Source organism: Rhinopithecus roxellana, chromosome 3 (assembly GCF_007565055.1).
Source record: "Rhinopithecus roxellana isolate Shanxi Qingling chromosome 3, ASM756505v1, whole genome shotgun sequence".
Lineage (NCBI taxonomy): Eukaryota > Metazoa > Chordata > Mammalia > Primates > Cercopithecidae > Rhinopithecus > Rhinopithecus roxellana.
In genome coordinates this window covers 25,726,290-25,742,860 of record NC_044551.1, presented here as the reverse complement: position 1 = coordinate 25,742,860, position 16,571 = coordinate 25,726,290, and the positions used below count along the sequence as shown (strand labels likewise).

The 16,571-nt window shown below is 35.1% G+C and overlaps 1 protein-coding gene across 5 annotated transcripts in view; it reads left to right on the top strand.

Annotated features, from left to right (window-relative positions):
• FER (FER tyrosine kinase) overlaps positions 1 to 16,571 on the top strand; it is a 452,583-nt gene that overhangs the window by 189,726 nt on the left and 246,286 nt on the right. For all 5 annotated transcript variants that reach the window (XR_004056369.1, XM_030927487.1, XM_030927488.1 and 2 more), the window contains one exon: positions 14,514 to 14,606. Coding sequence is in view for 4 of the 5 variants with exons in the window: in XM_030927487.1 (XP_030783347.1) it covers positions 14,514 to 14,606 (93 nt within the window). In the remaining variant the exon portion in view is untranslated. The remainder of the gene's footprint in view (positions 1 to 14,513; positions 14,607 to 16,571) is intronic.

Sequence of the window (16,571 nt, the reverse complement as noted above, 5' to 3'; positions counted from 1 at the left end):
GTTGGGATTACAGGCGTGAGCCAACGGGCCTGGCCCAACCCATTAGTTCTATGAATAATTTTGTTGCTCCCCTATCAGTGTAGGGAAGGAAAAATATGACTTGGCTTAAATTACATTGTAGTTTTGATTGTAAGAATTCTTATTCTGCATAAGAACTTTTTATTATTATCTTTGGAAAAGTTATTTAACCACTCTAGGCTTTGGCTTTCTAATCTTTAAAATGAGGATAATAACAGGACCTGCTATATAGTGTTCATAGAAGATTAAAATAGGCAATGGTGCTTGGCTCATAGTGCTACTGTCAGTGTTTGAGACCTTTTCTAAGCAGGTTAGTATTCTCTTTTCAACAGAGACTTCAAATAGTATATTGTGATTGTTATCTTTCATGTAGCCCTTAAAACTTCAGCAATAGTGATGTTACTCTGTTTTTTCCATGTATTTTACAATAAAAAAATCATTTGGTGTCTCACTGAGCTACACTGAAATTTAATAAATTTGTGTCACTGAACGAAGCATTTCTGAAATGTGGATCCAAAATTTCCTGTGTTTATATTCAAGGGCCTCTCCTCTTACTGTTTTATCTTTAATGAAAAAAAGTTTCTGATCATTTTACGTCATTAATATTTCATCGTTTTCATTCATGTCTAAATTATCTTACCATTCCAGGCCAAAAATGACTCTTTTCTTGAGATTTGGTATTAAAAATAGTGCATGCCTGAAGTCAGAAATTCGAGACCAGCCTGGCCAAAATGGTGAAACCCCATCTCTACTAAAAATAGAAAAATCAGCCGGGCGTGGTGGTGGGGACCTGTAATCCTAGCTACTTGGGAGGCTGAAGCAGGAGAAACGCTTGAACCTGGGAGGCAGAGGTTACAGTTAGCCAAGAATGCGCCATTGTACTCCACCCTAGGAGATAAGACTGAAACTCCATCTCGGGAAAAAAAAAATAGTGCATAATTCTTAGGTATAAATTAACCATAGTTTTATATATAATATTATCAATTTGATTGTAATTATTGTTCAATACTGTGTTGAATAGGAGTGGTGAGAGAGGGCATACTTGTCTTGATTTTGAATGAATGACTGATGCCCAGCGTTTTCTTGGCTTTCTATCTAGGCAACCTGGCTTAGTACCAAGAGAGTAAGCAAAGAGTTACTTTGTTATCTTCTCTGTGCCTTAGTGCAAGTCACTTCACCCCCTCTGACCTTCATTTTCTCATGTATTATGAAGTGAAAAAGCTGAAATAGAAAATCTTTAACACAGAAGGTTCCTTCTACCACTGATTCTATTTAAGACCATTTCATTATATGACAGCTTTGTAAAAAACGTGATAGAATAACCAGTAGTTTTCACACTTATGTTTAATGTCAGTCTTTTTATAATGCCCTGTTTACATAATCGTATATTGACCAACTTATTTTTGTCTTGGGAGTTGGTTGCTTTTTAAAGTCCTTTCTTTGCTGATGTCTTATTAGCAACTATATTGGACTCCAAAATATGAGAAGAAACTTCAAACCACATGTGCTAATTACTGTGAAAATAGACGCTAGCAAAGCAAAGAAAAAGTTAGCTAGTTTTCCAGCTACTGCACTGTGGGTGGGTGAATAGCCAGAAGGAGATCATCCAGTGACCTTGCTACTGCTGAGCTGTAAATGTTGCTGTACAGTTTCCTGGAATTATCAGGGCTCTTGCTGGGAAAAAACATCTTTGGACTACAGCTACATTTCTGACAGTGGATTTTGGGGCAAGGTGGCACTTTAGTTAAAGGTAATAATGTTCTAAAAACTGGATGAGCAATGAAAGATTAACAAAAGCATATATCTACAGAAGGAACAGGATTGGAAAAAAAGAAAAAAGCATATATGCACATTTTATTGCATGGAATCTAGGTGAATCATGCAATTCTTAACCCATTTTCCTGATTAATATATTACATAAAAGGGTGACTTTTCTTTTCTTGGACTTTTAAGGTAGCTGCTGATTATAAGGTAAATATGCGGTGATTCTTTGTCAGCTATGTGTTGTTGTCTAGGACCTCCATAAAAAAATTACCACAAATTTGGTGGCTGAAAACAACAAAAATATCTTCTTTCACAGTTCTGGAGGCCAGAAGTCCAAAATGAAGGTTTTGCCAGAGTTGATGCCTTCAGGAGTCTCTGAATGAGAATTGTTCCATGCCTCTATCCTAGCTTCTTGTGGCTGCTGGAGAGCCTATCGTTCCTTCGTTCATAAACACATCACTCTAATCTGTCTCCTTCTTCACATCACCTTCTGTGTTTCTTCTTCTTCTAAGTCTTCTTATGAGGAAACTTGTCATTGGATTTAGGGCCCCTGGATAATCCTGTATGATCTCATGTTGAGACCCTTGACTTAATTAAATCTGTAAAACTTGTTTTTCCAAGTAAGGTTACGTTCACAGATTCTTAGTGGAAATATCTTCTGAGCGGGGTGGGGGGAGGTGGTGGTCACCTACAGTTTGTGTCTGTGTTCTGTTTAATTATCAAGAAAGTTCTCAAAAATTAAAACTTTGATTGTGGGTGAAATCCTTAACTTGAGAGAAGCTGGTTCTTTCTGCCCTTTTATTCAAGTAATTTTTTGAGTACTACTCTGTGAGTCATAGTATTTCGGAACTGGAAGATACTATAAAATGTTTTTCTTTTGCCAGAAGCACAGATATTTTGTTTGTGGTCCAACTCCGAGTTAGAGTCAAAGCCAGACCTAGAACATAGATTCTGAATCAAGTGTTTACATCTGTATTGTGAGACCAGAAAGTCCTCTGTTTATTATATTATTGGAGCAATTAAATATACATTTATTGAGCAGACTTCAAACAGCATTACTTTTTGAGTGGTTTGGAAAAGAGTCCTTGGGAAATAAGAGGTCTGTGTCTTGTAAGAACTATTCAAGGCAGGCAAAATAACATAATGATTAATAGCAAAAAATTTGTATTAATGCTGAATTTAAATTTCAGCTGCCTGACCACATGATGTTCAGCAAATCACTTAGTGTTTCTGGGACTCACAGTCCTGGCTCATGCTATTTGGAAAATACCTGGGAATTCATTGGGAGCAAAGGGATTGAGGGGATTTTCAAATTCTCAATATTTAAACTTTTTATGCAAGGAAAATAATTCAGCTTAATATAAAAAATACAATTTTAAATATCAGTGGCTATTATTTTATCTTTAATAATTTTGCTAAACCTTTGATATAGTTATTTGGTGAGTACCCATTGTTAATTTTTTGATGAATAAGTGTAGTTTTGATGATGACTCTTAATCAGAGATCTTCATGGTTGTAAGTCTGATGTTAGGAGTTACACAATGGCTGCTTTAAGCCAGTGGTTTATTATGTTGTTTATTTCATATCGACTCTCCTATGCTTAATTGCCTGTTGACGTAATAGTTAATGAACTTCTGAAAATACCCAGTATGCAACAGTTCTCATGGGTACTTTATTAACTCAAGCAGACTAGAGCCTATTACATAGAAATAGAGACCTGGTCCTAAGATTTCTAACTTACATTCATATTGTTAAAAATTAAGCCCTAGAGGTGTTATTTATAAGATTTGGTAATTGGTAATGTCTGGATTAAATAATACATTTTTATTTCTAGATATGTACTGTGCCTTTCTTGAACTTGTTTTATTAAGAAGTTAAATATTCTCTGTATTAACACTTTTAGCTATTTATAAGTACAATAAACTGGTTTTCAAATTAAAATAATTAGAAAAATCAATCTTTTTGAAAAATGCAAAGGAAAATATCTTTTAACTCCCAAGATAGTATTCTCCTGTTGTTTTTGAGAATTTCCTACTTTTTAAATATGGATAACTGCAGATTCTTGAAATCAGTCTGAGTTAAAAAGATTACCTATAATTGGAATGACTTGGGTTAAATTTGAGTACTTTAATTTCATTTTTTTCTTATGTGTCATTTGAGGTTTCTTAGCACAAAACAATAGTTCAAGTAAATATATTCCCTTTTATTTGCTATTTAAATGATGTCTAATAGCTCCTGTCTTGCTTAACTTCATCATTAATATATATAGCATTTATTTTAATATTTTAATAATTTGAGTTAAAAAAACAATAAATTCCCCTGCCCTCTTGTAGTTTAGATTATATTGTGAGTGTGTGCTTGGGCCTCCAGATATCTGGCTTGTATAACAGAGGTATTAGTACCATTCATTGAAATGGGAAACCGATAAAAAGCCAGCATTGGGAATTATGAGTTCAGTAGTATGTTGACTTTTATCTACCTTTTGTGATATCTAAATAGAAGTCACATGGATGTTCCAACATACAAGTTTGGAGCTCAATTAAAGCAGTTTAAATTGCAGATTTTGTGAGTAGACTTGGTTCAGGTGGTAATTGAAGTTGAGAAATAAAAGAGATCACCTAGGGAGAAAGTACAGAGTAAGAAAAGAAGAAACCTGGAACCAGTAGAGCCTAGAATCATATTACCATTTAGTGACCTGAAAGAGGAGGGTGAGCCTGCTGAGGAACTGAGAATGTGTAGTCTGAGAGGTTGGAGGAGAGTGTGGTAGGGGAATAAATGTTTCACGTAGGCATACATGGTCAATAGAGCGGAATTGTGTTGAGACATCAAGTAAGGGAAGTGGGAAATGTGTCTGTTAGATTGGTGAAATGGAGTCTGTTCGTTTCCTAAGATCATGTGCTTTGGTGTAGTTATGGGGTGATAGCCAAATAAAAGCAGATTGAGAAATGAGTGGGAGTAGGGAAAATTGAGACACTGAGCATATATAACTCTTTTAGGAATTTTTTTTAATAAAGAGCAAGCAGTAGCTGGAACAGAATATGTGGTGAAGGGAGAGGTTCATCCTTCCCTTTCTTCTGCTCTTTTCTTCCTTTATTTCCTTCTCTCTTTCCTCCTTTTTTTTTTCTATGACATATATATATATATGTAAAAACTGATGGACTGATGGGAAAGAACCATTTGAGAAGGGATGGTTGACAGTACCTCAGAGATCTGTTAGGTTCTTGTAAGGTGTAAGGTTCTTGGGAGATCAGTAAGCAATGAGATCCAAAGTGAAGTAGAGTGGTAATCCTTAGATGGGAGTTATCTGCCCCATGTTTCAAAAAAGGGAAGGAGATTATAAAAGGTAGAGAAGTTTATAGCTTTGAAAAGGCAAGATGAAGAGGTTCCTACCTTTGTTAATTCTATAGAAGCTAGAAGGTATGGAAAAAGGTTTAGACATAGAAAAGTAAGAAAAGTTTGAAATGATTGACAATGACAGTGGAAAATAAGAAATGAGTTGGCCAGATATTTAGGGCCCATTTGAAGTTTGTAATCATGTGATACTCTGTAACAGTGTTTAGTTGCTTGGGTGGGAACTCAGAGAGAGCATATAGTTGGATCCATCCAGGGTTGGATTTTGCCACAAGGGAGCACCTAAGAGACAGGATAGCAAGGGAATTTAGAATATTGGCAAGAGTATCATTGAAAATGATGTAGCCTGGCATCTAAGTTAAATAAAGAGAGAAGAGAAGAGAAGATGATTGATTGGGAGAAAGTAGGAGACTACAAGACTTAAGAGTTCCAGTGAGATTGAAAAATGGTTACAGTGGGACTGGTTGAAAGCAAACTGATGGGGTAGGAGATTGTGGCCAAAAAGAGGGGAGCTTAAATTTAGAGCTCTTCCATGTAATGATAGTGTCCAAGGAAAAGCCATGACTGATGTAGAGAGGATAAAAATGTTTCCCCTCCCACCCCTACAGATTGAAAGCTTTGTGACAGCACCTTCTGAGGTGTATGTTGCGGAATATTTTCTCTCCCGAAAGATGCAAGTAGTAATTCTTTATTAAGGCTCTGAGACATATTGCATTAATGAATCTGTTTAAATTTGTTTAACTGTGCATTTCTAAAATCTATGGGACTACAGAACCTTTTGTACTATGACATCTATTAATGGCCATTTAAACTAGGGTTTTCCTATACTTTTGAGCAGTTGTTTTGTTTGTTATGTGCTGAAACTGTTAAATTAATGGGAATAAGTGAGAATAATTATCACACATATGTGTTTAGTTTATAAAGAAGGTTTAATCTACATTAATATGTATCAATATCAAAAGATTTCTTTTCCTATTAAAATTAAATGTGTCTAAAACCTAAAAATGTAAGTTAGTATATTGTTTTGTTAGTGATCATTGTGACATTGAAGTTGCTTATTGAAAATCTTTAATTAGTAATTGATATTCCAGGAAAACCTACTATATTAGTTCTATACAATAGTTACCCAAATTGGATTAGTTAAAACATAAAAGAGTTTACCCAGTCACGTAATTGGATGTACATAGAAGTTCAAACCATGTTGTCAAGAATTTGTTTTCATTTCTCAGCTCTACCTTCTATTGTATTGATTTCATTCTCAGGCAGGATGTACTGATGTCCCATAGTGTGACAGTTTCTCTCAGAGAGGCTGAGGATGGGACAAGCACTTAGAATCTGACTGATTTCTTTCTAAACTGTATCTCCTGGTTGGATTTTATTAGCTGATAAAAGAAGTACAATATTATAACCACCATTTTTTTATTTAAAAATTTTAATTTTTCTGTATTTTTATTAAATCTTAGGATTTTCGTTTAGGTCCTTAAGTTTCTGATTCCATTCTAATAAATAAAATCTTGACTGAGGACTTGAAACTCCAAATGTTCCCAGTTACGAGTTCCAGTAACAAAAGGAGCTCTGATAAGAGGATTATTGATGCATGTGCAGTACAAGAATACTGTACATTCAGGAACTTTTTAGATAAAGTTGGAAACTTAAAACATTTACAAAAATGAAATATGTACTTAGTAGTCTTTATCGTGTCCTTGTGAGGTCCTCTGCAACAAAACCCATAAAACTCATCCTCCGTATCCCCTGAAACCCATCAATAAAGGAAAACAAAAGAAAACAAAACCCCACAAAATAACATATCAAACTTTTGAAACAGTAGTCTTTAACCTGTTAAATTATTTTCTGAGGAATGTAGCCTTTAACTGTGTAGTAATTGACTGTCATAGAAAATGGTAGTCAAAATCAAACCTGTAGCTTTTGAGAAATTAGTGGTCTTTTTGATGGACTTTTTAGTGAATAACCATAAAATGTGTTTTATGTTTTCCTGCTTTATAAATAAAGGAAAGTAAAATGATCACGAGTATTGAATAAATTACTGGCCTTAATGAAAAGTGTATGAAATTTATATCCAGGTTGAATATGGAAAGTCACAAGAGACCATCATTTCTGCCTAACAACCAAAATAAGCTACAAAATAGTAGTTTTTAGAAACCTCATCAGAGAGCTAAGGACAGAAGTAAACCTAAATGAACCTACATCCAGAAAGTGACAGGCCTTTTGTAGGAAAAAACAGACCCATGATTACTTTCATCCTTGGTGGAACTGTATGAGCAGATGAGTCCTTAAAAGTTTTTGAGAGATTTGTAGCGTCAGGTGTAGGCTGATGTGAAAGATTAGAATCTAGAGGAGCCTAACCCACAGAGCAAAGCACTATCTGTCCACCAGCTCTTACTCAAGTGTTTTCACTGAGTGAAGGAGGAGCTAAGAGAAGGAGACTTGAGAGAGATACTTCAAATGAAATCCTCAACACATCAGAAAGGTGGTGTGTGGGGTGTGTGTCTGGTGGGGGGTGCGGGAGTGGGGAAGAGTTCAGGCAGAAGAACTGAGCACTCTAGGCTTTCACTTACAAAAGAATATAAGAGCACTTTCCCACACTGATTCTCTGTAGGGAAGTCTGGGTCTTCACAGTCTAGGGCAATGGCCCTCCAAAGACTAGGCTGGGGAATGTGTATTAGAGCTGAAAGTTGTCTTCTTAGGTACATAAAATAGTGGGTGAGAGCAAAGAGACTTCCCTCTCCCACCCAAAAGACTGTAAAGCTGGGAGAGATCTCCTGTATTTCCTAAAGCTGGTGGATCAGCTTTGAAGCCGAGGGAGGATGCTAGAATCTCATCATGGCTCAGCTTTATTTCTAGATGAAGGAAAACTGATCTCTCTCAAAGTATTTGAAGGCTGTGGCAATTGATTTAAACTAAAACTGTGGCAAAGGCTAGACCCAACTTATTAACTACAGCTCCAACTCTCCAACAGCCTGACAAAAAAAGGAGTGGGTATGCCCCTTTCTTGAGGATAATATTCTTGAATTCAGACTCTACTGTTTTATACAAACTGTCTGGCCTACAATCAAAGATTATATAACACACCAAAAAGTGAGAAATATGACCCATAGGCAAGCAAATAGACGGACTCAGAGATGGCCCAGATCTTGGAATTATGAGACATTCGTTAATATAGCTGTTACAAAAATGCTTAGGGATGTAGTGGAGAAGATGAAAAATGTGTCTGAAAAGCTGGGAGATTGCAGTAGAGATGTGGATACTGTAAAATAAATGGAAATTCTGGAACTGAAAAATACAGTATCAGAACTGAGAGCTTCATTCAATGGACTTGTTAGATAGACTAGAAAAGAGATCAGTGAGCAGTAAAGACAGGTTGATAGAAAGTATCCAAATTGAAACAAAAAGAAAAAAGAAGGAAAAAACATAACGGAGTGTTTGAGGTCATGGAATAATATCAAATGTAGAGGAGAGAGATATGGGGGTAAAAATTCCAGGTTTTAATGGTCAAATTCTTTCCAACACTTTCAGCCCAAAGGTCCATGAAATTTTTACAAACCATAAGCAGGATGAAATATTTTAAAAATCACATTTACTCATATCATAGTCAATTATAAAAATGGCCAGGGGGAAAAGATACATTATGGATGGGGAATAATGATATGAATTGTAGATAATGTCTCAACAGAAACAGTGGTGGTCAGAAGACAAAGTACTAAAAGAAGAAAAGCTACATCAACCTTGAATTCAATATCCAGTGAATTCAAAAATGAAGACAAGCAGCTTGTCACACTCAGCAATCTCTTTTCTGTGTCCAGTCTATCTACTAACAAGTCCATCAAATGCGTTTTTCAACTCTGATACTATATTTTTCAATTCCAGAATTTATATTTATTTGCTAGCATCTCTACTGAAATTTCTCATCTTTTTCGACACTGTTCATGAGAAAAATGGAAAATAAGTGTTGGTGAGGATGTGGAGAAACTGGAACCCTCACTGGTTCAGCCACCAGGAAAACAGTTTGGCTGTTCTTCAAAGTTAAACATGAAATTACAATTTCATTCCTATAAAACAGATATTCAAACAAGTACATGTATACACATGTCCATAGCAACACTATTCACAGTAGCCAGAAGGTGAAAACAGCCCAATGTCCTTGTCGTTGCTAGTAAAATAAAAATAAATATAGCTAATATTTATAAGCATTTATTATGATAAGGTAGAAAGGGAAAAGAAGGGACAATGAGAGATGGAGACAAGAGATAGGGAACTTGCAGTGAGGAGGTGTATGTAGTATATGCAGGGAATGGTAAAGAGGTTATTTTGACTTTATCAAAATAATTTGTTAAATGGAGGAATGAGCTGGGGACTTTGTGAAGGTGTAACTGAAGCTGGTAAAATGCCTTGATTGCTAAACATTGGTCTTTAATTAAATAATACTTTCATTATAAGGTATTCCTTGTCTCACAATTTATTAGTTTTAAGTCAAGTAGAAAAATTTACTGCTGTATCGTTATGTCCCTAAATGTACCAAAAGCAGAATCTTAATTAAGATACCTTGATAATTCAATTTATAATAGTTACAATTTTTCATACAAACAAATTACGCAGTTGTTTACTGAGCAAAGTCTTATCACTTCTTAAGTTGTTGTATCAGTGAGATGCTCATCAGGAAACTAGTTGGTGTGCATCTTGTAGTACTGGATAATTTATAAAAATTGTATTTTGGTGAAGGGATGGATGAATAGGCAGAGCACAGAGGATTTTTAGGACAGTGTGGGCTACATGTTGTTAAACATTTGTCTAAACCCATAGAATGTACAATAAAAAGAGCAAACCCTAATGAAAACTATGGACTCTTGAGTGATCATGATTTGTCAGTGAAGGTTCTCAACTGTAACACAGGCGCCACGCTGGAGGGGGGTGTTGATAATGGTGGAGGCTGTGCATGTGTGGGGGCAGAGGACATATGAGAAAATCTTTTCCTTCCTCCTGCTTATGCTATGAACCCAAGACTGTTCTAAAAAGTAGTCTTTAAAAAAATATTTGTTTAGCCATTTTGGTCACACATTTGGGAGAAGCACCATAGAATGTGAACTGGCTATTGAATAGGACAGGAGCTAATTATAGCCTTCTTCTTGCCTCTTATTTCCCTACAGACATCTTATTTAAGAGATACAGAATAAAGAAAGCAAAAAGAATGATTTATGACATTTTACAACCTGGATCTCACTGAACTCTTTTCTGTTTTACTGTAGGTTTCCTTAGCATTGTTGTTTTAAAACAAGATCTTAATAATCATTCAGATGTTTCTTTTGTGTATTTGGTTTCTAATTTCATTATTTCAGAAAATGAATATGCTTGATTTAGCAAGGGGGTTTTCTTTCTTTTTATAAATAATCTTAATATGCAAACATCAAAGAGAAAAGACAACATGACAAACTAAGTTACTAAGGAGTGAGTACTTCTAAAATGATTTGCCTTTAGTCAGAAACCCTATTGCTAAAATAAATCATTTAGAAACTGTTTTAATACTTAAATTCTGTATCCTGATGGAAATAGAAACTATGTATCTTGCATTGTGCCCAGCAAATCAGCATTTTCAAAACCTTAGGTTACTTACTTCTAAATGCATTTTTTTCAAAAAAATGAAGGACATACTGATATTTACAGTATTTCATTTATATTATGAGTGATCTATAATGTAGAATTTTTTCAGAAGGTAGTCTTCTCTGGGGTTATAGTTTCCCTGCAGTTATTTCTCACAAAATCCCTCTGAATTTTATGGCTGCTTTGCATAAGAAGCCCCTAAGATATTTGGCACTTAGCCTGGAGTTTGAGCATGAATATTATCTTTTTCTTGATTCTTATTGCCTCCTGATTTTAATAAGTCGCTGGCTGTTCCTACAGGGCCAAATAATCACTTGCATTGTTCTGTCCAAGAATGTTATTAGATTGGGTTTATTTACATAAGTCTGTGAGAAATAATATTCAGTTTTTGTTTTAAAGACCTGTTATTAACAACAACAATAAAAGTCTTCCTTTCATGATAGTTCAGCCTTCTCATTGGTTCATACCAATGAGGGTACCTCAGGCTAACTCTGACTAAGTGCTCTAAGGAAAGTACTGATTGCCAGCCTGGTACCATGAAACTCTTCTCTGGGTTTTCATTAATGATCAATGCAACACAAATGATGGGGAGTTGGACAAAAGTCACAGAATTTTTGAGATGAAGATTTTATCTAGCCTAGTGCCTTTCTTTTTTCTGATGTGGAAACTGAGAGCAAGGGTAGTTGAGTAATTTGCTCAGACTCACTCTTCATCGCTTCTGACTTCAAGAACGTTATTCCTTTATCTTAGTGCCTCCTTTCAGAACCTCACTTTCAGAACTGTTAGATGCTTTTTGGTTGAAGTTGTCACTTTGTACAGCCTCCAGATAGGCAGTCATTGGTTAGAGCTTAGGATCTTTGTCAGAGCCACTCCAATCAGCAGAACCTTAATTCTTGCCTTTGTATCTTTGTGCTTTAGTGCTCAGGGGATGGGGGCACTAAATGGAACATTGCAGTGCAAGAGCCTTTTTCACGCAGTTTTCTAATGAAGAATAATTTCAAAACTTGCTAGGTAGGATTTTACTTTAAGTAATTTAGGTATTTTTTAAATAGAGTTTTTCTGTTTGTTTTTATTATTTGTTTGTTTTGAGACAGGTCTTGTTCTGTTGCCCAGACTGGAGTGCAGTGGTACAGTCTGGCCTCACTGCAACCTCTTGGGCTCAAGCCATCCTCTCACCTCAGCCTCCTGAGCAGCTGGGACTAGAGGCACACGTTACCATATCTGGCTAATTTTAAAAAAACTATTTGTAGAGATGGGGTCTCACCGTGTTGCCAAGTCTGGTCTCAAACTCCTGGGTTCGAGCAATACTCCGTACTTGGTCACCCAGAGTGCTGGGATTACAGGCATGAACCACCAAGCCTGGCATAACATTCTTTTTAATTGATAATAGATACACTTGTAATTATTATGAACCCTTCTCTTAGTATTACGTGTGTGTGTATATACACACACACACACAAACACATACACTGTCTCATTTAATTTTTTTTTTTTTTTTTTGAGACGGAGTCTCGCTCTGTCGCCCAGGCTGGAGTGCAGTGGCCGGATCTCAGCTCACTTCAAGCTCCGCCTCCCGGGTTTACGCCATTCTCCTGCCTCAGCCTCCCGAGTAGCTGGGACTACAGGCGCCCGCCACCTCGCCCGGCTAGTTTTTTGTATTTTTTAGTAGAGACGGGGTTTCACCATGTTAACCAGGATGGTCTTGATCTCCTGACCTCGTGATCCGCCCGTCTCGGCCTCCCAAAGTGCTGGGATTACAGGCTTGAGCCACCGCGCCCGGCCTTAATTTTAACATAATGAAAAACTATTCTTAAATGAGATGTGAAACTGATACTGTACCTATAACTTTTTTTTCAAGCCAAGGTAATAGCTAAACTTAACAGCACTTTTTCTGAGCATCTCATCAGAATATTATTTTATAATATCAGGTATTATTTAATAACATTGCTTCTCCCTTCACCCCTTCATTAGTCCCCTGCTACCTCCTTTGTGAGGGGCCATCCTTTAGCCAGAACTAATTCCTACAACTCCTTTATCTGGAAAATGTATCTTGCCATTACTTGAGGTGAGTAAAATGAGTGTATCATCACCAGCCCTGGCAGGCCTAAAAGCAAACTTAGGTATTGTATTCATGGCAGTTGAAGGGAAGTTTTTTAATTTTAATTTTTAAAAGTAGCCATTTGATTCTTTGATGTGAAAATCATCCTGTCAATGAATTCAGCACAGTCCGATGTGTTATTAGGTAGACTGTAATTTAAAGCTGTTACTAGTAGATGTTACATAGACATGAACTACATGGCAAATGAGTTTCGTTTTATTTGTAGAAATGTGGGCACCAAATGATCCAACACTGGTTGGAATGTTTTATTAACCCTATTTGCATTTTGATTGCTGCTATATGAAACTTAAGGTCTCATTATTATTTTTGATAATATATTTTTAGGCCAACCTATCTAAAAAGAACCTTCATATGAAAAGGTGTTTTCACTAATTGTATCCATCTAACACACAATATGTTATGTTTTGTAACTTAATATAAGGGAGCAATTTTTAAAGTTTTCTTTATGCCCTAACTGGACCTCTCTATTAGATAATTCGAATCCATTGGGTAATTTTAGCATTACTCACTTAGAAAATGTTTTGTTTTGATATTACTAAAGGGTTTTGGGAGAAAGCATGTGGCCAAGAATGTCTACATTTACTATTACAGAGATATACCCTAGATATTGGAGACAAAAGAAACAAAAGATGTTATTTGTGACCTGCTTACTTATTTTCCATAAGTAAAATTGGGCATCGCTAATGCTGGAAGACCTACAGAAATAGTGTGCTTGACAAAAGGATCTCTTGTTCTTTTGTCTGCTGCTGATTAGCAGTTGAAATACAGTCATCGTTGGAAAATTGACCAGTGCTTCCATTAGAAAACCACACATGCTTTGCTCTTGGTGCCCTTCTTATGTCCTAGTTTTGTTTTTGTTTTTGTTTTTGTTTTTTTCTTTTTTCCCTCTTTTTTTCTGCCCTCTTACCTACCTCATTCACTTATGTTTGTAAAATGGTTCTAAAGATTTGAAATTTTAGGAAAAGTTTTCTTCATTATGGTATATGATATTCAGAAATATGCATTGTATGGCAAATAGCAATCTGGATTTGGTAGGATTGGTGGTAGGTAGGTCTGCCATTACCTTCTTGTTTTACTTCATCCTCCTCCCACCCGCCTTTCTCCTTATCATCAGGATCATCGTGGTGGTCATTATCATCATGTGAATCTTGGGGAAACTTCCTAGGTACTGAAGTGAAATTCACCTTTAAAAAGTGTATTCCGTATACTTTTCTTCCTTTTTTGTGTGTGTGTGATTATTTTTTCTTATTTGAAATTGCCTCACAACTATAGTCCTATCTGAAATAGTCTATGTTAAATAGATTCCTTATAGCTTGTGTTCTTTTTTCCATGTGTTAATTAACACTTGGTTTTCTGTGAATTTCCTTTACATTTCTTGTTTTCATCTATATGAATTCTATATGAATTGCTATATGAATTTCTATTTCTTTCCGCAAAATCAAGACATTTGTTGAGGGGTCAGTAAAGTAAAATGCTATAGAGTTTGTGTGTATTTGGTTATTTGTTATCTTTAATGTGAGGAAGTTTGTATTTTGTTTAGTTGGAAGACATGATGTATATAAGCTGTGGATAAGTACCTAAACACATAAATGTGTATACATATTGGATAGTTTACTGTTGCTGAAGGCTTGTTTCTTAATCCCTCCAGGAAAGAAAGGAGAGGCTATCCAAATTTGAATCTATTCGTCATTCAATTGCTGGAATAATTAGGTCTCCAAAATCCGCACTGAGCTCTTCAGCAGTAAGTAGGATTAACTCTCTGTGCTACTGAAAATAGTCATTGTCTAAGTTCTTTCTGATGCATTAATGAATATATATGTGTGTGTGTGTGTGTGTGTGTGTGTGTGTATGTATATATAAATTTGCACTTACAAATGGAAAGATAAGTGCGTAATTTAACTTTTTGTGTGCATATGAATGTCTATATATGTATATAGTAAAATCCCATGTAACACTGACATAGGGAATACAGAAATAAACTTAAATTATAGGCTTCCTTTACAATATACAAATAATTATGAGGAACATTTTACGTACTTTGAGGTCTTACTGGAGGAATAGTATAAACAGTTCTTTCCTAGTGAAACATAACCCTTTTACAGTAGGGATTACTATATATATTTTAAAAACATATTAGTGTATATGTATATTTATATTTTAAAGAACATTTTGGTTATAAAATTGAAGTCTGTTTGATAATCATTGAAATGTGGGTTTGACATATCACAGTAGTGCTTGAGTATTAGTTATCTTTAGTAACAGCGGTTTGGCCATCTCATACACATGAACAACACACAGAAGCATTTCACTAAAGCATTAGGTCTTCTATTTATTTGGAGAAGAAGGTTTTTTCCCCCCTCAAATAGACAGGCACTCCAGTGTATACACTCCTAACAAGTACTAGTCTAATTCTGGTCCCGATGGATTTACCTACACTGGATATTTCACATACATAAATAAAGTAATACAATATGTGGCCTTTTGCATGTAGTTTCTTTCATGTATAATTCTTCTAGGGTTCATCCATGTTATACAATGTGACAGTACTTCATTCCTTTTTATGACTGAATAATACTCCATTGTATATATTTACCACATATTGTCTATCTATTCATCAGCTGATGGACATTTGGTTGTTTGAGCTTGTTGGCTGTTATAAATAATGCTGCATGAACATTCATTTTCAAGTGTTTTTATGTATGTATGTTTTCACTTCTCTTGGGTGTGTACCCAGGAGTAGAATTTCTGGGTTAAATGGTAATAATTCTCTATTTAAGCTTTTGAGGAATTGCCACACTGTTTTTCATAGTAATTGTACAATTTTACATTCCCATCAGCAATATATGAATATTTTTATTTCTCCACATTCTTGCCAACACTTGTTATTTTGAATGTTTTCATATTATAGGCGTTCTAGTGGGCATGAAGTAGTATCTTACTGTAGTTTTAATTTCCATTTTCCTAATGACTAATGATGTGGAACATTTTTTCATGTTCTTATTGGCAGCTTATATGTGTTCTTTGGACATGTGTTTAGTAATATTCTTTGCACATTGAAAAATTGCTTATTTATTGTTGAATTCTAAGAGTATATATTCTGAAAATAAGCTCCTTATACATATAATCTACAAATGTTTTTTTTCACCGTTTGGATTTTTTTTTCACTTTCTTGATAATGTCCTTTAACACACTTAAGTTTTTGATTTTGCTGAAGAGTAATTTATTTTTTCCTTGACTCTGTGTGCTTTTGGTGTCAAAAAAAAAAATTGTCTAATCCAAGATTATGCTGATAATTCATCTTTGTTTTCTTCTTAGAGTTTTATAGTTTTAGTCCTACCACTTACATCTTTGTTTATTATTAGTTAATTTTTGTATATGGAGTGAGGTACAGGATCAAAATTTTATTTATTTATTTTAATTAATTAATTTATTTTTGAGATGAGGTTTCACTGTATTACCCAGGCTGATGTTGAATTCCTAAGCTCAAGTGATCCTCCCTCCTTGGCCTCCCTAAGAGTTCAAATTCAGTCTTTTGCATATGGAAGCATATTTAACTTAAAATCTTTAAAATGCAACAACTATGAATCACTGTTTGTGCAAGTAAACATACAAAAATTAGAATGTTAAAGCACAATTTTAGATAAAATAAAGCAAATGCATTATGTATAGAAAAATGAAATTAGAATTAATCACAATGGACTTGACA